General features: G+C 49.5%; 2 protein-coding genes across 7 annotated transcripts; both read right to left on the bottom strand.

Annotated features, from left to right (window-relative positions):
• Positions 1–17,488: 17,488 nt before the first annotated feature.
• Positions 17,489–25,763, bottom strand: SMIM12 (small integral membrane protein 12). Of its 6 annotated transcripts, XR_003120749.1 has the most exons (3): positions 25,110–25,225; positions 20,858–21,409; positions 17,489–17,510 (listed from the first exon to the last, which is right to left on the bottom strand). XR_003120749.1 is itself a non-coding variant. In XM_025393253.1 (2 exons), the coding sequence occupies exons 1-2, from the start codon at positions 25,402–25,404 to the stop codon at positions 21,126–21,128; spliced, it is 579 nt and encodes a 192-aa protein (XP_025249038.1). In that variant the 5' UTR covers positions 25,405–25,763; the 3' UTR covers positions 20,471–21,125. The 6 variants fall into 6 exon arrangements, 5 of the variants coding, with proteins under 5 accessions (XP_025249038.1, XP_025249061.1, XP_025249051.1 ...); XM_025393253.1 differs by lacking the exon at positions 17,489–17,510 and having other exon boundaries at positions 20,471–21,409; positions 25,110–25,763; XM_025393276.1 differs by lacking the exon at positions 17,489–17,510 and having other exon boundaries at positions 20,471–21,409; positions 24,243–25,379.
• On the bottom strand, positions 20,471–21,122 carry LOC112625289 (the record flags this gene model as incomplete). Its single annotated transcript, XM_025386570.1, has 1 exon — positions 20,471–21,122. A coding segment is annotated over one exon (579 nt), but the record flags the coding sequence as incomplete, so codon positions are not given.
• Positions 25,764–26,929: the final 1,166 nt, after the last annotated feature.

The raw sequence follows: 26,929 nt of genomic DNA on the forward strand, positions 1-26,929 counted from the left end.
CTAATTTGTGTATTTTTAGTGGAAGGAGGTTTCACCATGTTGGCCAGGCTGGTCTCGAACTCCTGACCTCCGCCCACCTCAGCCTCCCAAAGTGCTGGCATAACAGGCATGAACCACCGCACTCAGCCTACCCTCTTTAAATAAAGAGTTCAGCAACCATTTGTTGTTACTCAAGGATAACAACAAATGTTGTTACCCCTAGCAACTAGTCAAAGCATCCTTCCCAAGCAGACGGTGTGCTCCCTGAGGGAAGTACTGGTAAATGCAATTTTCTCCATCTTATCACTTGTGAAATAAGAACACAGCTAACATGTGGGAGTACCTGCAGTGGGCCAGGGACTATTGTTAGTGCTTCGCATGTATTAATTTGCTTCACCTTCCCAACAACTCAGTGCAGCAGGTACTGGTATCATCCCCACTATATAGTAGAGGAAACTGAGACACAAGGTGTTCAAACAACTTGCCCAAGGTCACACAGCTGAGATGGTAATTCAGGCAGTCTGACTCCAGAGTCTGGGCTTTTAATCATCACAGTAGAGTCTTCCAGTATACAAGTAAATGAATAAATGAAGTGAACGTGGATGCAGGTGTAGACATATACCTATGTGTGCAGATGCTGACAGTCATCACAACAGGTCACCTGTGCTTATAATCACAGCACTCTGGGAGACTGAGGCAGGAAGATGTGCTTAAGCTCAGGAGTTTTAGACCAGCCTGGGCAACATAGCAAGACCCCATCTCTAAAATAATTTAAAATTTAACTGGTCATGGTGGCATGTGCCTGTGGTCCCAACTACTTGGGAAGCTGAGGTGGGAGAATGGCTGGAACCCAGGAGATCAAGGATGCAGTGAGCCATGATCACACCACAGAACTCCAGCATGGACAACACAGTGAGACCCTGTCTCAAAAAACAACGAAGAAAAAGACAGGGCACCTCCCCTCAAGTTTCTCACAGTCCACCTGGGGAAGCAGGGGCGAACCGCATCCGCAACCACCCAGAGCTCAGAGAGCTTTTCTGCGCAGAGCTCTGGGAGCAAAGGGAAAGGGCATCTAAATTGGACTGGAGTGAGGGGTCAGAGAAGCTTTCTGGAAGAGGTGGCACTGAACCGAGTTTTATGGGGTACATAGATAATCGCTGAGTGAAATGCAGCAAAGGCACTGGGTCAAAAGACCCTGAGGCCTAAAGGGAAAATACAGGGACAGGACAGGGACACAGAGAGACAGAGAAACACTGACTGCAAATGGTAGAGGCAGAGAAAAAGCTACAGAGAAAGAGGCAGAAAATAGCTGATTGTGTCGTGAGTGGCTGCTCCCGGCCCAACCTCCCTCCAGTCCTGGGACAGAAAATAGCCTGGCTGACCCGTAGTGTGCAAAGCATTTCCTGTGCAGCCCTGGGGACCCCTGAGCTGTACTTTCTCAGGGGTGGGGCTGGCTGGAGTCTGGGTGTGAGGGCAGAGAAGGAGGGGTCAAGCAGTCCAGGGCCTGGATGAATTCTCCAGAGCAAGAGTGGCTGAAGATGGGAAGGCGCTGGTGTGCATATGTCAGGGTCCGTTTCTGCATACGGGTGTGCGTGTGCCCTTGTCCGTGCCCATGTGGGCAACTGCACCTCAACTCACCCATGTGGCTAATCCTGGGTTTCCATGTGTCTCTACATGGGCATTGAAGGCCGGACGGGCACAGCAGGGCACAGTGGCCACCTCCCTATCTTAGGTACTCAGGCAAAGGGCAGCTATGAGCCTTCTTGAGGTTACAAGCCACCTCCTCTGGGAAGCTACCAGCTTCAGTGTTCCTGGAGCAGCTTCCACTTGATTCCTTATCCCGCCTGGTCCCCAAGGACACCACCTCCATGTATCCCTTTATGGGTCAATGAACTAGTCCCAACTTTTACTGGGGACTGAGTGATCCAGAAAGAACTTTCTCTGGAGGCCTTTCCTAAGGAACAGGGGGAGGGGTTGGGGGACAGTTAGGCCTGGTTCCCAGAACCCAGCACATCTCACTGAGGAGGACACCTCCTTTCAGGAAGCTCTCACACTTCCCAAGTGACTGCTCAATGACTTCAGCCTAGTCCTTTTCCCCTGCCCCCTTGTGGAGTCCCTGTCCCCACCCCTGAGCCTCCGCCAAGGTTGCTTTTTTTTTTTTTTTTGAGACAGAGTCTCGCTTTGTCACCCAGGCTGGAATTCAGTGGTGCAATCTTGGCTCACTGCAAACTCTGCCTCCTGGGTTCAAGCATTTCTCCTGCCTCAGCCTCCTGAGCAGCTGGGATTAGAGGCACACACCACCATCCCCGGCTAATTTTTGTATTTTTCGTAGAAATGAGGTTTCACCATGTTGGCCAGGCTGGTCTTCAACTCCTGACCTCAAGTGATCCACCCACCTGGGCCTCCCAAAGTGCTGGGATTACAGGGCTCACAAAGTGCCAGCCCCCAAGGTTGCTTTTTAGATTAACTATCTTTAAACCAGCTCTCCCCATCCTGTCTTTATGCAGTTTGTTATTTTACCCTCTACCCCTGTTAGACTTTTCTTATTCCAACACACGGAGATGGCTTTGAATCTAGAGCACAGGTCATTCCTATTCGATGGACCTGATTTCAGAAGCATCCTAGCAGTAGCTGCGTGACCACCAACGGGGCTGCCGCAGAAGGACTCCTGCCCGGGAGGGAAGCTGGGCTTTCATCTGCAGCAGGGCAGATGCACCTGCTGCAGGGGCAGTCCAGGTGAAACATCGGTTTTCAGGATGCCCAAAATGTACATTCTTGGGCTGGGCACAGTGGCTCACGCCTGTAATTCCAACACTTTGAGAGGCCAAGGTGGTGGATCACTTGAAGTCAGGAGTTCGAGACCAGCCTGGCAAACATGGTGAAATCCCATCTCTTCTAAAAATACAAAAATTAGCCGGGTATGGTGGCAGGCACTATAATCCCACCTACTCGGGAGGCTGAGGCAGGAGAATTGCTTGAACCCGGGAGGCAGAGGTTGCAGTTAGCCGAGATCACGCCACTGCACTCCAGCCTGGGCAACAGAGCAAGACTCCATCCCAAAAAAATAAAAGGAGGGGCCGGGCGCGGTGGCTTAAGCCTGTAATCCCAGCACTTTGGGAGGCTGAGACGGGTGGATCACGAGGTCAGGAGATCGAGACCATCCTGGCTAACGGGGTGAAACCCCGTCTCTCCTAAAAAATACAAAAAACTAGCCGGGCAAGGTGGTGGGCGCCTGTAGTCCCAGCTACTCCAGAGGCTGAGGCTGGAGAATGGCATGAACCCGGGAGGCGGAGCTTGCAGTGAGCTGAGATCTGGCCACTGCACTCCAGCCTGGGCGACAGAGCGAGACTCCGTCTCAAAAAAAAAAAGAAAAGAAAAAGAAAAAAAGATGTATATTCTTTTGCTCGCCTCCTATGTTGGAGGTTTCCAGCCCACATCTCAGCCAGGATTACCTCTCCATGACCTTTGGTCTCATACCCTGGCCCATCTAACCACCAGTTAGGATCTTTGATTCCACCACATTTGGACCCATGGAGCTCCTGTGAAAAGTCCATAGAAGAGTTGCTGGGCTGGATGAATGCCAGCTTCATTGGCCAAGCCATGCCAGGCCTTCCTGGCCTTCAGGGTCTGCTCCCCTACTCCCCTGGTTTCCAAGCAGCTGCACAAATAAGGGGTGCTAGCATCCCCGCCTTCCTAATAGGAGAGCAATGGAACTAACATTTGTTGAGCACATATCCTGTGTCTCCCTTAATCCACACAACAATCCTTCTAAAAGGACACTGTAATTCTGATGAAGAAGGGCTTTCCAGATATGGCAAGTCAGGATTCAGAGCCGGGTATATCTGATATGTGGAAAGGCCAGCATCTGCTTCTCCCAGCATATATTTACAAGGGGAGGGTCTGATATGGAAGGAGTGTGCAGGGGGCAGGCCTCTGGAGGAGGTCAGGGCCAGATGACCCTTCTCTGGCCCAGCTCCTAGGACTAGGGCAGCACCTCAGGAAGAGACAGGGGATCTTCTGGCAGAGGCCAAATAACTTTCTTTCCTGGGGGATTTTGTGAGAGAATGCTCACCAGCTGAGCTGCTTTGGGGGCCAGTGACAAGGTATGATCTGGATGTGGTAAAAGGAACCTTCTCCCGCCTTCTTCATGGAGCTTCAAATGGCTCCAGTTCAATAAAGACCAATGGAAATATGGTGCCACCTGGAACCCGGGCTGTCTGCAAGTTTGAGGGCACCAGGACAGCACTGGACACAGATGGAGTAACGATTCCTCCAGGGGCCCTACAGCCCTTCTGTAGCTTGCAAGCCAGGGCCAGTCATGAACTAGCAGCCTGTGCGCACATGAGAGATAGCCCGGGGTCTCTCTGAGTAGGCAGAAGTCTGGGGTTCTAGAAATGGGGAGGAATATGAGGCAGAAAAAGTAGAACATTAAAGCCAGTGTGATTTCATTTGAATCCACAGGTTGATGAGGTCAGGGAAACTCACATCTCGTGCACTTTTAGAGATGGGATCAGAAAGGCCAAGTCACTTGCGGGGGTGGAGCTAATGCCTAGCCTTGGTCTCTCGAGCCTGGCTCTACAGCCACATACTTTCCAAGACACCAGGCTACTTGGGCCACTCTTAACACCCGTTTCCAGACCTCACCTCAGTTCCATTTTTAAGGTTAGTGCACTTCTAAGAAATGACCAGCCAGGTGCGGTGGCTCACAGCTGTAATCCCAGCACTTTGGGAGGCCGAGGTGGGTGGATCACTAGGTCAGGAGTTTGAGACCAACCTGACCAACATGATGAAACCCCATCTCTACTAAAAATACAAACATTAGCCAGGCATGGTGGCACGCGCCTGTAATCTCAGCTACTCAGGAGGCTAAGGCAGGGGAATCGCTTGAACCCAGGAGGCGGAGGTTGCAGTGAGCCGAGATCACACTACATGTTCTGCAGCCTGGGCAACAGAGCAAGACTCCATCTCAAAAAAAAAAAAAGAAAAGAAAAGAAAGAAATCACCAAAGCAGAGAAGGCTGAGTCCATCCCTGCAAACCCCTGCCCTGCCCAAGAGCAATTGTCACACCTGTTCCTTCTTGGAACATCATCTGAGGAACCATGTGCCTTCTCTGGGAACTGTGACCCCAACCACAGGCCATTGCAGAAGCTGCCTCGTCTTACCTAACACGTCTTCTTCCCAGACACTATTTAGTAGTCAAGGGACACAAGTACCTGGGCTAGTGTGTCCCTTCTTTAGGATTTTTGGATTTAGAAACCAAATTTGATAGTCAGCCCTCTCCTGTGACTGACAGAACCTGGCACACAGAAGACCTGGGGGTTATCAGTGGCCCTGCTTTCCTCCACCTGGAAGAAATAGGTCTGCTGGGAGAAGTTGGGGCCACCCCAGAGAGAGATGCGGAGGTGAGGGGCAGGGAGACAGTACCGGGGAATCTCGTGTCTGTCGCCAAAGCTGCCCTGGGAACTAGTAAGGTCTTTTTGCCTGAACGAGTTGGATTTTGGTCACTTGCCTAAAGCCCTATCCAGCCCCCATATGCCCTTTCCCATCCATCCCAAGATAGGAAGGACAAAGGGCATCAGCACCAGGGAAAAGAAAAGCCCTGGGGGGTGGGGAGGTAGAGGGAGGCCCCCGTTAGACAGTCCCTTGGGTTTCTCCCAACAATGGCACGGGCAGTGACATTGTTTGTTTCTGGGATCGAGATCCCTCCCCGGATACCACCACCCCTTGGCTGGCAGTCAGGTGGGGTGGAGGTAAGAATTGGTGGTGAGGCAATTGCCAGTGTCTTTGGAAACCTGGTGCCCGTGGACCCCCTTTCTCACACAACTTCACACGGGCAGGGAGGGAAAGAGGAAGAGATCAGATGGGGACAAGAGAACAGCTTGTTCTATGCTACAGAGCAAGAGAGTGACCCCAGGCTTGAAGGAAAAGGGCTAGGAGACTTCAGAAACAACCTGGATGCTTGATCACTACTCAGACACCCCAGGGTGGCCTTGCGCAACCAGTTCTCTTTTCTTTGCCTCAAGATCTACAACTATGAAATGAGCAATGGGAGCAGAACATACTCTGGGCTAGAGACCCTGATCCCTCCCATGTTTGGGGAAAACTTGGCCTCACATGTGATCCCAGATAGGCTCCTAACCGTGTCACCTGCCAAGCTCCTATGAATTCTAACTGCTGTGACTGTCTGGGAACCTACCAGAGTAGACCAGCCCACAGGGCCTTCCTAGACCTGTCCAACACCCATGGCCTCAGGTGCCAGGCTTGCTGAGCCTCCACTGTTGGTACAGCTGATGGGAAAGGACAGGAAGGTGGGACGGGGCGGGGAGGGTGAGTTATTCCAAAGGCAAGATCCAGCCCAATGCTGATATCTTGAGGCCATTTTGATGTTCACAGCAGACAGATTTCAGAATTAGGGTTTCAGGAAACAGGTGTGTTCAGAGCAGGATCCCAGTCCAGAGCTTAGGAGTACAGACACCCGACCCCGCTCCTCCAAGGGGAGCAGAGAGGGACGCTGACAAGGCTAATCAGTGTCAGGAAGCAAAGCAGGGCTGATAAACTGTATAAACTGGGAGTGTGCAGCTGAGGTTAGATGGCTTTGGTCCGGGGGTGCCCAGGACTTATGCACACCAGGATGTTGGCAACAAAGCTAATAATTCCAGAGCCCGCAGCCCATGGAGGCTCAGGGAGTGGCTAAGAGTGGTAAGATCGGTGCCTGTAGCAGAGGAGGGAGAGAACTTCGAGCCACATGCTGGAACTACAATCGATGCTTGGGGGATGAGTCTGTCATTGACATTAGGGAAAAGCCATGTGATTGTCTATGGTTTCTGTGCCGAGGATGGGGGACAAAGGGAAGAATCCAGAGTGGCAGGTGTCGGGATAAAGAGTCCTAGGGCAGTTGTGGCTTCCCTGGGCCTAAGCAGTCACAATTTACACCTGTATGAGGGCAATAGAACACAAGGCAAACTCTGTTAGTCAGTAAGGCCTGGCCATGACCCATCCATGGAGCACAGGGCCTGCTTGGGCAGCTTTCTTCGTCCAGCCCCAGAAGTTCCTGGCCTTTGAGTGTTAGACCAAGTGTGCACTGGATTAACTCCACCAATGGAGGAAGAGAACCAATATCAAGAATCCAAACCCCATAGACACTCCAAATAGTAGAGGGATACTATGTCACTCAGTTCTCAGTCACCCAAATCCTTTTTCCTCATTAATTTATTTCCTTCCACTTATCAGGTTCCACAGTTATATCACACCCTCTCGCTCAGCACCATTCAATAGGACATTCTGCAGTGACAGAAATGTCGGTCCCCACCATCCAATACACTAGCCACTAGCCACGTGTGGCTAGTTAGGAGCTAATTTTTCATTTGTGTTCATATTACTTTAAATAGTCACATGTGGCTAATGGCTACCACATTGAACAGAGGCCTGGTTCTCCTATGCTGTAGGGCAGTAGGATCCTCAAGTCCAAACACTTAACTATATCTGTACACCAGCAATGATTAGAAAGGGATCTCTGCTCAGGGTAGGGCTGAGTGACAGAGACAAGAGGAGAAGGGAAAGAAATGGAAGGAAAACATGACTAGGTGAGGAGCATGTGCATTACCTTATTTTATCTTCACAGAGACCTGCAAAGTAAATATGATTAAGCTCAGATTATAAGTAAAGAGACAGAGACTCAAAGAAGTCAAATTACTTTCCTTGTCACACCATTAGTTAGGGCCAGAGTCAAGATCTGAACCCAAGTGTCTGCCTCCAAAGTCCATGGTTTTCCACCTATCAGACAGCTGAGAAAGAGAGTGGCCCCTTCCTGGCAGCGATGGGTCTCAGAGTTGAGCAGGTCAAATTCATGGGCTGCTAACTCGCCTCCTCCAGAGCAGGTCTGCCCTGTTACAACTGCATTGATGTGAACTTCCAGAAATCAGACACACCCAGACTCACACACAAGGCCAAAGGCACATGGCCAGAAAAAATTATCTGTGACTGTGCCATCCATTAGTGCAGATAATTAATGGTCTATTTGATATTCTTGGCATAAAAAAAAGGCAGAAATAATGCTTTGTTTGGGCTGATATTAAAATATCTCTTCATAGCCCTGCTCTCACTAATTCACTTGCTCACTGGCAGACCAGGCAGTAGGGTCAGAAGTGAGCTACAAGGGAAGGAGATGAGGGTGGAGAAGGAACTCACATTTCTTAGACATCTAATAAGTACCAGGTACCAAGTGAAAGACTTCAACAGATTATTTCAAGCAATGATCATCCCTATGAGTCAGCTCTTACTATCCTCATCTCACAGGAGCAGGACTAAAGCTCAGAGGGGTAGGGTGGTATATGCGCAAAGCTGCACCGCTGATAGCAGTGAGGGACGACTTCAAAATCTAGGTCTGCCTGACTCCAAACCCATGCTATGTCACACTGACCATTGGCAGAGATCTAGAAAGCCCATCGCTGCTAATAAAGTGATGGACCTCCTTTCCAGCTCACTCTGGTATCATGCCTAAAGCCAGGCTTCTGTGTAGCCATCTCATCTTCCAGAAGTTCAGGCTCCCATGAGCAGGAGAGGACCCAACCCCCAACCCCATTGTGCAACCAATGACAATGAGAGCCAGGCGTCCCCTTTCTTACCCACCACTTTCCTCCCCACCCCATGGGGTGCTGCCAGTTCAGCACAATAGTGTATTCTGTGTCCAAAAGCCTCTGCTGGCGGCCCCTAGTCTTTTGCAGTCCCTCCAGACAATGGCAGAGCCCAAAAGGCCTGATAGCCAGTGACAAATATATGTGAATGACCAGCTCACAGGAAGTGGCCTTCAATAGTCCGATAGTTTCCTGTATCCTGACATTGTGAAGGCCCACTTCCTGTGCTGTCTCTGAAAATACAGCAAGGCAAAGCTGGGGGTGGGTGCAGAGGCAGGGTTTCCCTGTCTACCCCCTAGCCCAGGCTCCCCTATAATATACAACTCTGCTTGCCTAAGGATGCCACCAGCCAGTCTCACCTGACTTCTGATTCAAGGGTGAATTCCTGGCTGGTCTCTGACCTGTCCCTTCTCCTCTTAACCAAACCCCACCCAAGCCCAGTCAGAACAAAATGACCTATTTTTAAAGATTTTACAGGCTTCCTCAGTCTCACCCCCAACCCCCCTTCCAAGTTCCCAGGCCTTCTCCTGCTGGGAAAGGCTTTCTCATGTCTACTCACATACCTTTGCTGCATACTAAACCCATTTCCGCGTGTCCGCTGGTCACTCTGCCCTGAATGATAACCTTGATAGGTTTACAAATGCTCATTAAGTCACCCTTCAAGTTTATCTTCCCGGAGCCGATAATCACAATGCCTTCAGCTTCCTCCGTGTTACAAAAAGCAAAGCGAAGCAAGAGAGCTGGGGAAACAGGGAGGCCTCCTTTATCTCTGGCTCCAGCTGGACTCAGGAAAGGCTCTCCCAGGTTGTGCCTCCCCGCAGCACCTTGCCTCCCAGCAGAAGCTGGCCCAAAAGATCAAGCGCACCTGCCAGTTACCAGGAAAGCAGGGGCAAGAGGGAGAACGGATGTCTTCTATGGAATGAGGCACTATGCTAAGAGCTTTCTCCTCAGTTACTTGGTGAAGGAGGTAGTAAATCCCTATATTAAAGACTAGGACACAGAGAAGCTAAGTGGCTTTGCCCAGGGTCCCACAGCTAGTGAGAGGGGGAGCCATGTGACCCACAGCCTAGTAAGAGGAAGCCGACAGTACCCATAGCCTTGCTTGGCACTGGAAAATGGTTTGGATACGGGGGAATGGGGAGGTTACTGTTTGCTCCCTCCTCTCACACCTGCTCTCAGGACCCTCATATCTCATACATGGAAAGTCATCTCCCAACTTCCTAGCACAGGAGAAACAGTGCTGGAGGGGGGCAGGTGGCTGCACCAGTCCCGCCAGCAGCCTGTCTCTGAGCATTGTTCTCCACGGTCAACAACGACGGCACTGAATTAGCCTCGGGCCATTGTGGTCACTGGGGTAGGAGACATAGTGGGGGTGGGGGTACAGGTCAAGGGGTGACAACCCATTCATTCCCTCCTAGTCATTGGAGATCTGAGAGCTGCAGCCCAGTCAGTCAGGAGCCCTGAGCCCAGTGTGTCCAGGAATCAGGGAAAACAAAGAGGTCTCTGGAGATGAAAGGAAAGAGGAGGGGAGGAAGCCCCCACTGACTTTCCCACCCTCCACCCTCCACTGTCCAAAGGGAAGAAAGGCCAAGGGCACAGTGAAGCTGGGAGGAACAGCCAGCTTCACTGGAGGTAGAACAGAGCTCCAAAGCCCACAGACCTAGGCTTCGCTTCCAGCACAACCACTCTCTCAACGTGCAATTCAGTTACTTAGCCCCTGAGTCTCAGTTTCCCCATCTATAAAATGGAGAAAACAACCCCCGCTTTGCAGGGCTCCTGAGAGGATTAAATGAGATATCAAAAGCATCCAGCCCAACACTTAGCCTAAAGGAGCTCAGTGGCCACAGTTCTTGGGTTCCCAAGACTAATGAAGTCCACAGGAAAAGCAGGATGGCTGCCTTCTAGCCCTTTTCCAAGAAGCCAGGGAACCTCTGCAATCCTAGGAGTCTGTGGACCTGGCTGGGCAGAAGGCAGGGGGCAGCTGGACCTAAAGCATCCATCCTTCTTGCCCCTCCAATGCTGGCTTCTGGGCCTGGGGGGACAAGAGGGCATGAGAGACCTAGAACTGCTGACCCCAGAGGAAGATGCAGGATGCTGGGTGAGGGCAGTGCACCATCAGAGGACCCTGAGATGATCTCAAGACCACCTAATAGGGCTGCATGAAAGACTGACGGGGAGGTGGGCTTCAGGGCCAGGCAAAGCGCTTACTTGTCATCTATGGCCAATTCTGATTCCCAGAAAGTTTCTAAGCCACTTCCCAACCCGCCCTCAGCTTTTATCAGAAAACACATGCACTCAGAGAGGAAAGTCTTTACTAGAATATCAGCCTAAACCAACTCAGTCAGACAAGAAAATCTCCTGGAAAAAATAATAGAAGTGATGTTTGAACTCTCAGTGCTTTTTCTAAACCACTCCCTGCCAGGTGGGGTATGTAGACAGCTGCAGAGCTCAGCTAAAACAAAGGTGGTGGTGTTACCCCCTTCAAAGTCACTGCTCATGGGGACAGCCTGGGTCACAGCCTGGAGGCGGAAGGGAGTCGAGGCTCTGATAAGGCAGGGGAAGGATGGGACAATGCCTGGGACCTGCTGACTGTTCCTTCACCCCAGAGACCACAGGGATAATCAGCTCACAGAGCCTTCCGGCCTCAGGCATTTAGTTCTGACTCTAAGGCCTCTTGTGGGAGAGAGGGAGGACCCAACACCAGCCTCTCCCCAGGGTGGGCTGAGCGCCTCCCCATTAAAGGCTCTGGCTGCAGCCACTCTCCTATGCAGAGGGTTCCCCAGCGGCAGCAGCCCGCTTCATGCTGCTGTCGTCTGTCTGTTACTGCTGAAATGTGTCCCCACAAGATTCATATGTTGAAGTCCTAAACTTCATATTTCTTCATAATATGACTGTATTTGGAGATAGGCTTTTAAAGACAAGATTAAATGTGGCCATTAGGGTGGGCCCTAATCTAACCCGATGGTGTCTTTTTAAGAGGAAATTTGGACATACCAGGAGTGCACAGGCACAGAGAGATGCCCATGTAAACAGGCAGCAAAAGGGTGCCCACCTGCAAGCCCGAGAGAGAGGCCTCAGAAAAACCCAATCAAGTCGGCCCCTTATCTTTGACTTCCAGCCTCCAGAACGGTGAGAAAATAAGTCTCTGTGGTTGGTGAGCCACTCTGCGGTGTTTCATTACAGCAGCCCTGACAAACTAACATGCTTCCCCTGTCTGGGGGTCATGAGCAACAGTCTGGGGGACCCCCTCCGCATACACTCCCAAGAGCCACAGTAGCCCTAGCAGGGTCCCCTCAGCTCAGTGCCACCCTCAGCCAACCCTCAGCTTCTCCAGCCTCCTCCAGAAATCTCTCTCTGCCTGAAGGCCAATCAGTGAGCCAGCCAAGGCTGTGTGCAGGTTGGGATTGCTGCAAGACACCAAGGCAGTCCAGGAAGGGCCTGGGGACTCGGAGGGGGGCAGTGAAACAGGGGCAGAGAAGCAACAAACAACACAGCCAACAGGCCTCAGGACTGAGGATCAGGGTTCCCCAGCTGTTGGCCACAGGGTTACTGTAGGCCTGTTTCCCCACTACACTCCAGCACCCCTCTTAGAGCCCAGAGAGAAATCAGGGTCCTAAAGTGTGGCTCAACGTATGAAATGGAAAAAATACTCCTAATCACAATAACCAACTTTTCCTAGTGCTAACTATATGTGAGCCACTGTTCCAGATGCTTTGGTGTATTTTCCTTGAATCCTCGCAATAACCCTATAAGTCATACATTAGCCCCATTTGACACAGGAGACACTGAGAAGAAGCTTGCAAAGGACTGCAGCTGTGAAAGGCAGTGCTGGGCTTTGAATGGGAGCAGTCTAGCTCCAGAGTTGAGCTTCTTGAGGAGAGTGGATTGCAGGGTGCGAGGTGGGGTGGCGTGGGATCTGAGCCCATCAAGGCCCCAGCATATATCAGCGAGGTGAGAGCCAGCCAAGGACAGGGCTTTAGGGACAACAGCAGCTGAACAATCCACCTTGTCATCAATCAACCAAATTATAAACACACAGGACTTGCATCTGTGGGAAACACTGTGACCTCCTACCCTCCCGCACGTGAAGAAAACAGCTTGGAGAGGATCAAAGGGGCAGAGGTACCCTAAGAGTTGATCTTTAGTCTGTGTGCTGGGAAAACAAAACTGGGAGGGGGCAGGAAAAGCAGGCTGCAGCCTTCATCAGAGGTAAGTCACATGAGCCACCAGAGGGGCTGTGACTATGCCCTACAGCCAGCAGGCACCCAAGAGGGTTTCCCCTCATCGTCAAGTCAAGCAAACTGCAGGCCAGAAGCTGACCTTGGTTTGGCATGATGACAAGGTGCAAGCTGGAAAAGGGAGGGGGCATGGGGCGGCCACAGGGCCAGCTCTGCTAAGAATCCCATTATCTTGGGGGAGCCATTTCCCACTCCAGGGGTAGAAGGCGAATCGGTGATTTTCTCTCTTTTAATTGAATCCTTAAGAATGACAGACAAGTGGAAAGAGGGTTTCATATAAATACAAGATTTATAGTCTGCTTCTTGAGGAGGTGGGGAAACCGGAGCCTTCTCCATCTCTATTTTCAGTGCTTACAGGCTTCACCTGCCAGCCCACCCCACCCTCTTAGGCACGTGGCTAGAGGGAAGGCATGAAGGGGAAGATGGAGATAAAACAGAGACACTCCAGAAGCAGTGGCTCCCACAGGATCTCCAGGAAGTCATTCCCACCCCTTCCCAGGATTCCTCAAACCAAAGGGTTGGTCCAAGGGTCCACCGAGAGGCTGGAGAGCACCACCTGGTAAGTGCATTAAGAGGATCCCTGGGCTCAGACCCAGGGCCTCGCTGGATTCCTTGGAGTTTTCCCATCCACCCTGCTGAGCTGCTGCAGAGCTTTGATCACTACTACACGAAGGGTTTCCTGAATGCTTTCCTGAGGACATTGTTCCCCACCATAGAGTCATCAGGGTCAAATTCATCACGGGCTATCCTGGTCCAGGTCCTACCCAGGAGGGAAATGCAGTCTTCTGCCCAAGTCCCCGTCCCCTAGAAAATTAAGCCAGCAGTTTCTTTTGGTTCATCCCATTACCAGCCTTGGGGAAGGTAACGCTGTAGCAAAACACAGCTGCCATTAGCTCTAAGCTGCCAGGCACCTCAAAGCACACACCTGGCGGCCCTGCTCCTTAGCCTTCTGAGACCTGTCCCCACACCCAGCCCCAGTACCTGCTCCATCCCAGAATCACACTCCAGGGCCTCTTAATTCATTCAACATTTATTGACAATGACCATTTGTGAGGCACTCTGCAAGGGGCAGAGGAGTAAAAATTGGTCCCTGCCCTCAAGGAACTCACAGTCTAGGGGGGATACAGACACACACCAATCCCAGTGCCTTGTAACGACATTCTTACAGTAGAACGAACACAGGGCTAGAGAAGCAGAGCAGGAATGACAATCTGTGCTTGGGAAAACTGCATGTGGCCCTGCATGCTAAATCCTGTAGTGTAACTAGGAGTTTACCAGTTACCAGGCAGCCAGTGAGGGAAGTACCAGGCAGGCACAATGTGTAGGGCACATGGAGGTCTCAAAGTTTAAATGGGCATAACATATTCAAGATGTGGCAAAAACTAGGTCCCATCATGGGGAACAATGGGAGATGAAGCTAAGGAGGTGGGCAGGGGCACGATGGTGAAAGAGCTTGCATGACATGCAAGGGCCTTTCATTTGTTTCCTGTAGGCGAGGAGCCAGGAAGGTCTTTAGAAAGAAAATGCTGGTAGAAATGGGGAGAACTTTCAGGAAGAGACCAAAAGCTCAGGCAAGAAATGAAGAGGACCAAAAGCAGGGGAGTAAGGGGGAAAACAAAGGATGGATTTCAGATGCAGAAGTGGCCACCACAGTGGGTGATGGAATCCATGGGAAGGAGGAGGGGCAAGATCAAAAACAACCTGAACAACAGGACAGAGGGAAGAGACTCTGCCCGACACTGCACTAGGTGTCTTATAAACATAAACATTATGTCAATGTCACCACTCTGTGAAGCGGGCAGAATTCACCCCATTTTACAGATGATGTTCATAAACTTTAAATAACTTCTCTAGTCACACAGCTAGATTACAGAGTTAGGCTTCAAACCCAGGTCAACATTTCAACCATTATACTGTATGGTAAATCTAGACAGAGATGGGTGGTATGCTGTTTTGGATAATGATCTAGAATTTAAGGGAAAATTCAGAACTAGAGATATACATTTGAGAGTCATCGCCACTGGGGTGGGGGAAGCCACAGATGAGGCTAAGACTGTCCAGCAAGAAAACAGAGGCAAGAACGAAGCTGGAAGAACATTCACATTAGAACAGGAGGGAGCAGGGGCAGGAGAGCTGAAAAAGGAAACTGAGATGTGGTGATGTCAAGGGAGAATCCTATGAAGAGAACGTTGTGTACTTCAAAAAGCTAGAATATGACCAGTATAACAAGATTTGCAATTACAAAGGCTTTGAACCAAAATGCCCTCACCGCTGTATTGGTGGAGGCAGACAGCAAGCAGTAAAGAGCAACAAAGGGCACGGGGATGGGGTTGAGATCCTCAAGGAGCTTGGATTTAAAAAAGATTACCTTGGCCGGGCGCAGTGGCTCACGCCTGTAATACCAGCACTTTGGGAGGACGAGGCGGGTGGATCACGAGGTCAGGAGATCAAGACCATCCTGGCTAATACGGTGAAACTCCGTCTCTACTAAAAATACAAAAAATTAGCTGGGCTTGGTGGCGGGCGCCTGTAGTCCCAGCTACTTGGGAGGCTGAGGCAGGAGAATGGTGTGAACCCGGGAGGCAGAGCTTGCAGTGAGCCGAGATCGCGCCACTGTACTCCAGCCTGGGTGACAAAGTGAGACTCCATCTCAAAAAAAAAAAGATTACCTTGAAGTGTTGCAGACTCTGTTGCCATCCACAACCCATGAAGGAAGAGGGCCAGGCAAGATGGTTAATACAAACTACTCCAGCTGCACTTAGCAGCTTAGGCTCAGAGAAGGAGAAATGGACATTGGAGCGGGGATTGGAAGTGAAGAAACCGGGTACTGAGAGAGGGAATAAGGGCCCTAAGGACTTTGGATTCTTCTAGATGGAAAAGCTGCCCTTGCTGGGGCGCTAGTAAAGATTTTTTTAAATCTCAATAATTAGAAGGGCCCATTCGGCATTTTTAACAAAAAACAAAGCCAGGGTTTACTTTTGTATTATGTAAAAAGGATCTGATTAACAGATAATTGATGTTAACAAGTTTAATTCAAAAAGAATAAACTGTTTTTCAGGTACCACAGGCACTGCTGGAACAGGATGAAAACGGATACACCAGTTACTAATTACTCCTCACTCTTCAAATTGATTCCCGTAAAGACTTCTACTTCGCAAATACTTTAAAATAGGCTGTGTACAGGAAAGAAATAATAGCACATGTATTTGTATTTTATTATTCAGACTGGCTGCCATCCCAACTAGATAAAGGAGGTTTTACTGAGCTGTAATAGCTAGCACTTGCATGTTTTCAGAGCACTCTAAACTGGTTTTCTCCCTCTTCACAGGATCAGCAGGGAACACGTTCCCCATTTTGCAGGGAAACCAAGGCCAGGAGAGGTGAAGCGGCATACCCCAGGTCACCACTCAGACCTCTTGCCTCCAAGTCCAAGGCTCTTTCCTCTCCCAATTCTCCTGATCTGTGACCTCCTGGGCATTCTGGCCAATCTGCTTCCCTCTGACTTTGCAGACTGCCCTGATGGAGCTACCACGAAGGCAGGTGGGAAGCCTGCAGTCTCCTGACCAGCCTGTGCTTCTTGGTTCTTACGCAAGCCAGTTCTTTCTGTGAAATATTTATCAGCAGCAATCAACCACCAGGTCTATGAGGGTCCCTATTGTCCTTCAGCCAAGGCTGCTCTCTCCCCGAGACCCCCGCCTCACCAGGGGCACAAGGATACACGCAACTATTGCAGGAAACGTAGGTTCTTCCTGCAATACAATTAAAGCTGCTAACATTTACTGAGTACCCACTGGTGGTTGTGAGGATGAGGTAATGTATGTAAAGTTTTAGCATAGTCTGTGACAATGTATGTAAAGTTCTTAGCATAGTCACTATGTTAAGAAGTAATTATGTAAAGTTCTTAGTCACTATGCTAAGAACTTTACGTAATTACCTCATCCTCACAACAACCCAACAAAAATTCTTACCCCTATTTAACAGGTGAGGATATTGAGGTTCAGAAGGGCTAAGTGACTTGCCCAAGGTCATCCAGTTAATTGTTGAGGCAGTATTCATAATTCAAGTCTGTCAGACTCGAGAATCCACTTTATTTTTCCTCTGCTACACTGCCCTGGCTCCCTACTTTACAAGTACTTAAGAGATCTAAAGCAAAGTGGAAAAGAAAAAGTGAGGCAAGACGGAGGGGCTTTTACATTTTCACTGCCTGGCTCCCAACCCAGACTCTGGCAAGGCTAATTCCATGATGTTTCACTCAGCGACAGTCCCACCAACCAGGAGCCCTGGGGAGCTGACCAGAGTCAAAAGGCTCCCTGGCAGGCTTGTTCTGGCAGCTGCCCAGTCGACTTGTGCTAACACAGCAACAGGCACAGGAAAGGGTCTAGAAAGAGTGGAAAAGCACCAGACACTGAACCGCTGCAGGGAGAGAAGTGATTCCTGCCGTGCTCGGACAGCATAACCCTATACTAAAGCCAACACCATCACAGGGCTGGGAAGAGACGGGGAGAAGTGGTAGGAGCAAAAAGCCCCAAGCACGTCCACTCACTCATGTGTTTCAGTGAACTGTGACTGGAAGGCCAGTCAAAAAGAGGGTCACTGCCTCCAAGGTGAATCAGCAAGCATGGAAGAAAACCAGTCTGTACCTTGGTTCATTCCAGCAACCCTGACCTGTCTATACCCACATCCACATAAACCTTGCTACCTAATGTCACCGGAGCAGAGGCAAGAGCACATATACTATCTTACAGCCACTGCAACGACCAATTTCAGCCAGCCTGTGGGAAAGAAAGATCTAGCTGAGAATACTAATAGACTTGCTAGAGGAAGAAATTCAGTGACGACATGCTCTTGGAAAGAAAAGTATTTAAAAGGGGGCACAATCAAAGTGAGACTGGAAGAAGGGAGCCACTTGGATTCCGAAAGATAGGGCTCTCTCGACCAGACACCGAGTGCAGGCCAATGGGTGGTGACAGGGATATTTTAAAAGATCTGAAAATCCAAAAATGTCTGTGGGAAAATGTGTTTGCTATTATTTCTGTAGGCTTTCCATCCTCACATTTTTCTTAGGTTATTAAGCTGTCTTTGTACAGGATGCCCAAAAGGGTTTTGAGGGAAACCAATTCTGGGATCTAATATTTGTCACAAGTTGATAGATCGAAAAAAAAGCATATTTCTTAGGTGTCATCAGAAGGAGGCAGTTTGAGAGGTCACAAATTGGCAGCCACTGGGTCAAATTAACCCCACAGGTAGGTTAGCATGCTTAGAATTTTGTAAAATGAACTATCAACACTTAAAAATCAGAAGGTTACACACACCAGACAACCCTGAATTTCTAGCATCTTTTCTTTTCTTTTTTTTTTTTTTTTTTTTACACTCTCTGGAACTCTTAGAACATCTTTTAGAAAAATTCAAAAATCTGGTACCACTGGATGAGCAGCAGATTGGAAGGTGAGTCGCCACTGCCCCCTTTCGGCAGGTCTGTACTTTCTGCCAGCGTGGTGGCGCATTTGTCACCTGACCTCTGCCGGCACCGGTGTTTGGTTTAGCCCAGGGAAGCGATTGCAGGCTTGGTAATGCCCAGGACTGCCATAGGGTGGCAGCACTGGTGTGCCAATGAGGCCTGCTCATCAGCCAGAACCAGAAATCTCCTTACTTGGTAGCTGACAGCCTCTCCCCAAGTTCCATCGGATTTGTTCCCTGCGAAGCAACAGCAGCTCATTTCCACATTCCCACTAGGCCTCAGTGACATAGAAGAAGCCAACGACTCAACCTGCTCCCTCCTCTCAGGCCACCACCAGGTCCTGGAAGGTACCTCCAGCTGGCACCTCTTCACAGCTGGCACCTCTAACTGTTCAGGAACTCCACCCTCACCCACCTGTGAACACCATCAGGCCTCAGGAGAGACAGTCTAAGAAGCAGGGCCAATACCCACTCCCTTTTAGAGGCAGATTAATTCACGAAATGCTCAGTACTGCCCTTTGCTGACTTAAACATCAGACGACTTCAAGAGGCAACAGCTTCTTATGCTTCTTCCTGCTGTCTGCTTTTACTCCCCTCACAGCCTTACCAGCAACATCTTAAGTGGTAACATTTAGTAGAAACTCCTAGAGCCCTTTAGGAAAGACATTTGGTGTTATGCATGAGATCCTCAAAACTGCTCATTTATCCCATTTCATCCAAAGTGACATTTACTATTTTTACTGTTTATTCCAAAATGCAGGAAAAACTTCATATAAGATATTCATTGCAGTATCTAAACAAGTGAACAACCAGAAACAACTGAAATGTCCGGCAATATGGAAACTGTCCAGAATAAACTTATGCCATACTCCCACTTGATAGACAATTATGTTGCTATTAAAAACAACTACAGCCGGGTGCGGTGGCTCATGCCTGTAATCCCAGCACTTTAGGAGGCCAAGGCAGGCGGATCACAAGGTCAGAAGTTCGAGACCAGCCTGACCAACATGGTGAAACCCTGTCTCTACTGAAAATACAAAGATCAGCCAGGCATAGTGGCGCGCACCTGTAATCCCAGCTACTCAGGAGGTTGAGGCAGGAGAATCGCTTGAACCCGGGAGGCAGAGGTTGCAGTGAGCCGAGATCACGTCACTGCACTCCAGACTGGGCAATACAGCAAGACTCCATATTAAAAAAAAAAAAAAAAAACTACAGGCCGCCAGGCACGGTGCCTCACACCTGTAATTCCAGCACTTTGGGGAAGTTGAGGCAGACGGGATCACTTGAGGTCAGGAGTTTGAGACCAGCCTGGCCAACATGGTGAAACCCCCATCTTTACTAAAAACACAAACACTAGCCAGGCGTGATGGTGCATGCCTGTAATCCCAGCTACTTAGGGAGCTGAGGCGGGAGAATCACTTGAACCCAGGAGGCAGAGGTTGCCTTGAGCCAAGATCACACCATTGCACTCCAGCCTGGGTGACAGAATGGGACTCCATCTCCAAAAAAAAAAAAAACAAAAAACTACAGGCCAAGGCCGGAGGATCGTTTGAGACCAGCCTGGGAAACATAGTGAGACCTGGTTCTACAAAAAATTAAAAAATTAGTTGGGCGTGGTGGCATACTCCTGTAGTCCCAGCTATTTGGGGGGCTGAAGTGGGAGGATCACTTGAGCCCAGGAGGTCAAGGTTGCACTGAGCCGTGAATGATGACCACACAAAATGGAAAAATGATAATGTGAGAAAAGTATATAAAATTAAATGTACAGTAATAACTATCTTTAAAACCTATGCAGAGAATTAGTAAAAGACAACAAAATGTTAATGGTTGTTATTAACGAGCTGGGAACATGGGTGCCCTTTTTAAAATCCCTACCAAATTTTCTTGAATGTGCGTATATACTTTTATAGGGAAAGGCGTGTGCGTGTGTGTGTGTGTGGTCTACTTCCATTTAGACTTGAAGCTGCTACGGCCAATTGTAATGATGGTAAAAAGCTTCCTGGGAATCTGTGCCTCCAGGATTCAATGCAACCGCACTAGTAAAGCAGTTTCCAGGGCTCCTTGGCACCCTTTAATACCAATGTTATCCTGCTCTAAAACACCTGTACTTGCCTAACTCCTAAGAAGACTCCCAAATACCATCTAGATGATAAGATTCGATCATTATGGTTCTCAGATACCACTTTAATCAAGTTTTGCACTCTACAGTGATGGGGGTAGATGATGGGGACTGTTTTCAAGCAAATTCACGAGGCACATGTTCGTCCCTGCCCCAAAGTGAACAGTCTGGGCTTCCCAGAACAGAAAAATGCTTTCCTTCCCGGGGGAATCCCATTCCTGAGCTGACAACACAGATTTCAGTAAGAATGAGCACAAAGGATAGGGCAAAACAGTGAAGGGAGCCAGGTGCATATTTGAATTCTTCCCAGTGCAGACTGGAACTAGACATGCAGGTATCCCTCCTAAAGGCAACACCCAAATCCCAGCCATTCCCACTCGAGGCCAAACCGCCTGCCCACAGAGATTGACAGCCAACGTTCATCTCATAACACTCCTCCCAGCAGTGCACCAGTAAACTCAGATGCCTGAGTGCTTGTGGCCACCACACAACAGATGCGGCCTTCCTCTTCACTGGCCCTTTGGCTGCCGCTGGGTCTGCCTGGACATCAAGGAGCAGCCAGTATTTGTGTGGCTGTGTGGTGTGGGAGGGGCCAGAATAAGCAACAAAGCCAATTAGATGTGGGTTCTGGGGCTCTGTCAACATGGTAGCAGGACAAGTCACCGCCCACAGTAGGGCCGTAGGGCCCTGTGTCCTCCATCAATTCTTCTCTGGGCGGTTTCTGTTCAGCACAGCTTTCGGGGCAAATTCTAGCTTGTCCTTAAGGCTCACCACCTGCGTGTGGTCCTTGCCTAGAAGCTCATCCAGCTTGCGATCCTCTCGGCGCTCTGAGATGCTCTTTTCCTCCTCCACGGGCTGGGGGTCCTTTCCCCTGATGAACCATTCCAGGTGGTAGCCCACAGCCCCGACCACGAAGGCAACAGGGAATGTGACATAAGGAGCATAGGTACGAACCACGGTCCAAAACACAGGCCACATGACATCTGTGGAAGAGCACAAGGCAGCATTAGAGAGAACCCAGCATCACCTCCCACCAAATAAGAGCAACCCACTAGGGCTCTCCACTTACCAGGCAGCCTGGCACAATGTTTTTTACTTTTTGTTTTGGGTTTTTTTTTTTTTTTGAGACAGAGTCTTGCTCTGTCACCCAGGCTAGTGGTGCGATCTCGGCTCACTGCAACCTCCACCTCCCAGGTTCAAGCAATTATCTGCCTTAGCGTCTCAAGTAGCCGGGATTACAGCTAATTTTTGTATTTGTTTAGTAGAGACAGGGTTTCACCGTGTTGGTCAGGCTGGTCTTGAACTCCTGACCTCATGATTTGCCCACCTCGGCCTCCCAAAGTGCTGGGATTACAGGCGTGAGTCACCGTGCCTGGCCAGCCTGGCACAACTTACTGAGCACCCACCCCCATGCAGAGCAATGCGAGAGGTGGGTCCCTGAAATAATCCAGGAAATTTCAAAAGATTCCATTGTTAGGGAAGAAGGAGGGATCTTCAGTTTACAGACTGTAATCTTTGACAAGTGTGCACCAATATATGACAAATGTTCCCCACAAGGGGACCTCTGAGCCTTACCTAATAGAGCTTCAAGCCCATTGACCCCAGGCCCTAGTTTGCCAACATTTCAAGAAGGGAAAAAGACGCCTTTCTCTGCTCTATGAAATTTCTCCATGAGCGCAGCCAGCCACCTTTTCCCCATGACACACAATTCTACAATTCTCCACCATATGAAAAGTCGTTCCTTTTCCTCATGTAAAGCATAAGGAGTATATTTAAACAGTCAAATACATACTGTGTTACCTAATTATTCTGGATTTTAGGTAAATAGATAATGGTTTTATCCTATTCTGAAACCTGGCTTTTCTAACAAGGGGACAAACCTATACTTTACAAATCTGCTGACTAAACCACTTTCAAAGTATCCTATCTTGGCTAAAGACGGTGGCTCACACCTGTAATCCCTGTTACTCAGGAGGCTGAGGCAGGAGAAATCACTTGAACCTGGGAGGCGGAGGTTGCAGTGAGCTGAGATTACGCCACTGCACTCCAGCCTGGGCGGCAGAACGAAACTCCGTCTCAAGAAGAAAAAAAAAATTCCTGTCTTCAATGAAACCCATACAGTCGTATTTACATAAAAAGCTCCTGAAAATATCACAAATCATTATACATACTCTGGATATCGCAGAACTTGAAGATTTACTGTGAAAAACCACTGTACAAGCCCTGGCCGGGAGCTGGGGCGGGGGTAGGGGGGCAGGGAGAGGAGTGGAATTGTCTCAGGGCCTCCTGAAATGAAGTAGGGCAATGCCAAAGTAATGTAAAAACACACAAATTGGGTCACTCTAATGGCCATTCTGTCTCAAATGATTATTACATTATCAATTTAAAAAGATCATTCACAGTTATAATAACACAGCTACCATGTATTGAGCACTTATTACATGCTAGGCCTTGGGCTAGGCACATCGTATGCACTCTCTCTCTTAATCCTCATGTCCACCACGTAAGGTAGATACATAACCCACTATCAGAGGGTTAAGAGACTTGCCCAAAAGTATCCACTAAAAGATCTTTCTGTTTATGCCCCCGTAGGTACTTCTCCAACACTGCTATCTCTGATCTAAAGTGAACAATCAAAACCTCACCAAGGATAAGATGATTCTCCCCCTCTCTCTTTGGTTCCCAATTCTCTTTGAAGGAATCCCATTGTTCTCTGGACATTAACACTATAAGGCAGCGGTCCACAACCTATATTTGGCACCAGGGACCAGTTTCGTGGAAGACAATTTTTCCACAGATGGGGGCTGGAGAGGGATGGTTTCCGGATGAAACTGTTCCAGCTCAGATCATCAGGCATTAGATTCTCATAAGGAGCACACACCCAGATCCCTCGCATGCGCAGTTTACAATAGGGTTTGCACTCCTGTAGGAATCTAAGGCCGCTGCTGATCTATCAGAAGGTGAAGCTCAGGCGGTAATGCTTCCCAGCTGGCCCACCGCTCACCTCCTGCTGTGCAGCCCAGTTCCTAATGGGCTGAAAACCACCACCGGTCTGTGGCCCAGGAGGTTGAGGATCCCCCCAGTGAAGGGAGCATCATGAAATTAAAAATAATAAATAAAATAAATAAATAAATAAAACTGCAGCATCTCCAAGACTCCCCTCCTTATTGTCTTAGCACCAGGCACTATGATGACAATTTACACACGAACCATCACCTGATCCTCATAACACCTCTATGATGTAGGAATGATTAGCCCAGGCTCTTGTTGAAACAAAGGCTCACAGACATTATGTTAACTTACCCAAAATCACCAGAAGTGATAGAGCCACTGATTTTGAACCCAGGCCTCTCCAACTTCAAAGTCTACACTCTTTCTAGTGGGAAGAACACACTGCAGAGGTATACGATTTCTGTTCAAATCCTGGATTTGGAGAGAGCTTCCCACAGTTCTTTTCCCATCAGCCTGGCATTTCATTACCTAGAAGAGCTTCCCCTTTCCCAAACCCTGAGATTATACTCAGGGATTTGTGAAATTCAGAGATATAACAATAGTTAAAAGAGGCACCTCTGAAGAATCTCAAACCTAATACTTCTTCATTTTCCTTCCACCTTTAAAGCAAGTCCTCTGTAGAAGTAAATGCTTCCCTAAATAGCAACTGTCCAGACTTTCAAATCTGTCTTAAAACATATCGAGCCTGAGTTCACAACGATCTCTCACATGTAGCATAAAGTCTCTCTCTACCGTCCTGCTCACGTTCTAATCATTCCCAAATAAGTCAATTCATTCCTTTATTCAACACTTATAACCACTTGCGCTGTGTCAGGCACGGTGCTGGCTTACCCTGTTTGCATTTCTCAAGACACTTTAAGCTCCAAAAGGCTAAGCACCATGTCCGTCTGGCCCCATTGTGCCCTATCCATCCAGGCACCTCTCCCACCCTGCCTGGCAGAGTGCCCAAAAAAGGTCTGCTGAACGAATGAATGACAGCCCAAACAACTCCCTAGTGTAAAATCACAACATTCTCCACCCACTCTCCTCCAGAAGGTGGCAGGAACATAACAGACGCCTTTGCTGATTACAGAAACCTAAAGACTCCATCATAGTCATCCCCAGACAAGGTATCACAATGAAAGAGGCAAAAGTGTCTGAAAAACACTGTGACGCATATTTCCAGCCCGGCATGGAGGACGTCTGCCAAAAGCATCCGGTAAAAGTCAACTGAGTTGCTGGGAAACCTGCCCCAGTGCGGGGGCCCGGAGGCCCAACGAGGCCAGAAGCCGTAGTCCTAAATTCAAGAACTGCTAACAAGGACAGAGGAGGCCTGAGAAGGTGAAAGAATTAACCCTGACAGTCACTCAAGCGCAGTCCAGGAATGGGAGCGCAAGTGAGGTCAGGGTCCATCCAAATGGCTACCCTTCTCCCTTCTGTGGGGCTCCCGGTCCACTGCCCCTAGCCCACCTCATTCGTGGCCTCATCAACGTCCGTCCTCACTGAGGTGCCGATAAGCCCTGTCTGCGGAGGGCTACTTGGGCTCCCAGACTGGGCACCAGAGCACCCACCAGAGAAGGGGGCTGGCAGGTCTGGCCGGGACCGGGGTGGACCCTAGCGATCACTCCTCCCGTAACTCAGAGGTTACGGGCCTGGGCTGACCGGACCTGCTCGCCCGGACCGCGCGCTCACCTGCGACCCAGCCCACACTCCCCCGTGTGGCCCCCGCTCTCCGCCCGCTCGCCGGGAGCACGGAAGTCGCCGCTCCCAGCGGCCCGCGGGACCTTGCCCTGTGACCCTGCCCACTGGCCGCCGGCTCTCGGAGCGCAGGGATTGGCTGAACTTTAGCCAAAGGAGGGAAGGAAGCTAGGCGCCCGCAACCGGGCCCCACTGCGCTGAAATGGACGTCGCGCCCCCTGGTGGCCTGGAGGTTTCTCAGTGCCGTCCCCACGTGCTTTCTACGTGGAAAAAGTGAAAGATCGATCATCCAGTCATTTTTTTCAACTGATGTTTATTAGATGTCTTCTAAGACCTAGGTCTTGGCACGCAAAAACAAAAGACATGATCCCTGACCTCAAGAAGCTCTTCTTAGGAAAGTATAATTTAGTGCTTTAAGACCTCTTGGGATCCAGGCTAGCTTTCTAGTGACCCTGGGAACATTATTAACCTGTCTGAGCCTCCCTTCCCCTTCTGTGTAGAGGTAATAACACCCATTTCGCAGGGATGGTGTGAGGGTTGGATGAGACAATATTTGTAAAGTACTGTGGCAGGCACACAGCCAGCAGGGAAATAAATGTGGCTAGTGTTAGTGTAAAAATAATTGAAATATAGTAAAACCTAAGTCTTGCATGACCTCTTGGGTACAAGTATTCACTTCCTCCTCTGTGTCCCCACTGTACCCTATACAGACATCAATTTTATCATATACAGAAAAGTCCCAAAGCTCAAACTTCTTAACACTCCCACAAGGCCCTTCCCACCTTCAACCCACTAATCTCAGTCTGCATATTTATTTTGCTCACACATACAAAACCCGGCAGACCACGCTGTTTCACACCCAGTGAATTACTGATGCTTTTTCATCTACCTAGAGTGTCCTTCCCACCTTTTTTTTTTTTTTTCTTTTTAGTTTCACTCTTGTTGCTCAGGCTGGAGTGCAATGGCACGATCTGGGCTCACCGCAACCTCCGCCTCCCAGGTTCAAGCGATTCTCTCCTGCCTCAGCCTCCCGAGTAGCTGGGGTCACAGGCATGCACCACCACGCCCGGCTAATTTTGTATTTTTAATAGAGAAGGGGTTTTTCCATGTTGGTCAAGCTGGTCTCGAACTCCCCACCTCAGGTAATCCGCCTGCCTCAGCCTCCCAAAGTGCTGGGCTTACAGACGTCAGCCACTGCGCCCAGCCGCTTTTTTTTTTTTTTTTTTAACAAGATCTCGCTCAGTTACCCAGGCTGCAGTGCAGTGGCACAATCATAGCTTACTGCAGCCTCGACCTCCTGGGCTCAAGTGATCCTCCCACTTCAGCCCTCCGAGTAGCTGGGACCACAGATGCACACCACCAGGCCTGGCTAATTTTTGTACTTTTTGTAGAGACTGGGTTTCACCATGTTGCTCAGGCTGGTCTCAAACTCCTGAGCTCAAGCAATCTGCCCCCCTCAGTCTCCCAAAGTGCTGGGATTACAGGCATGAGCCACCGTGCCTGGCCATGCAGTGCCCTTCCCGCCTTTCTTTACTATGCCAAATTGTGCTCTGGCACAATCTTCAAACTTCAGGGACACCTCCAGAGGAAGCCTCATACATAGACTGCTTACCACGTTAGGCACCCTTCCCCTATTATCTCAAAAGCTCAAAGCTAAGTTCTGGCAGTTAAGATGGAGAAAGGGGAACAGTGTTGTAGGGACCAAGGTTCACTGAAAATCAACTGACAAAAGGCAGATTAATAGGAGAAAAGACATACAAAATTTTATTTTAACGTGCATAGCACGGGGTGGGGGGCGAGGGGGCGGGAAGGGA

Source organism: Theropithecus gelada, chromosome 1, assembly GCF_003255815.1.
Source record: "Theropithecus gelada isolate Dixy chromosome 1, Tgel_1.0, whole genome shotgun sequence".
Classification (NCBI taxonomy): Eukaryota; Metazoa; Chordata; class Mammalia; order Primates; family Cercopithecidae; genus Theropithecus; species Theropithecus gelada.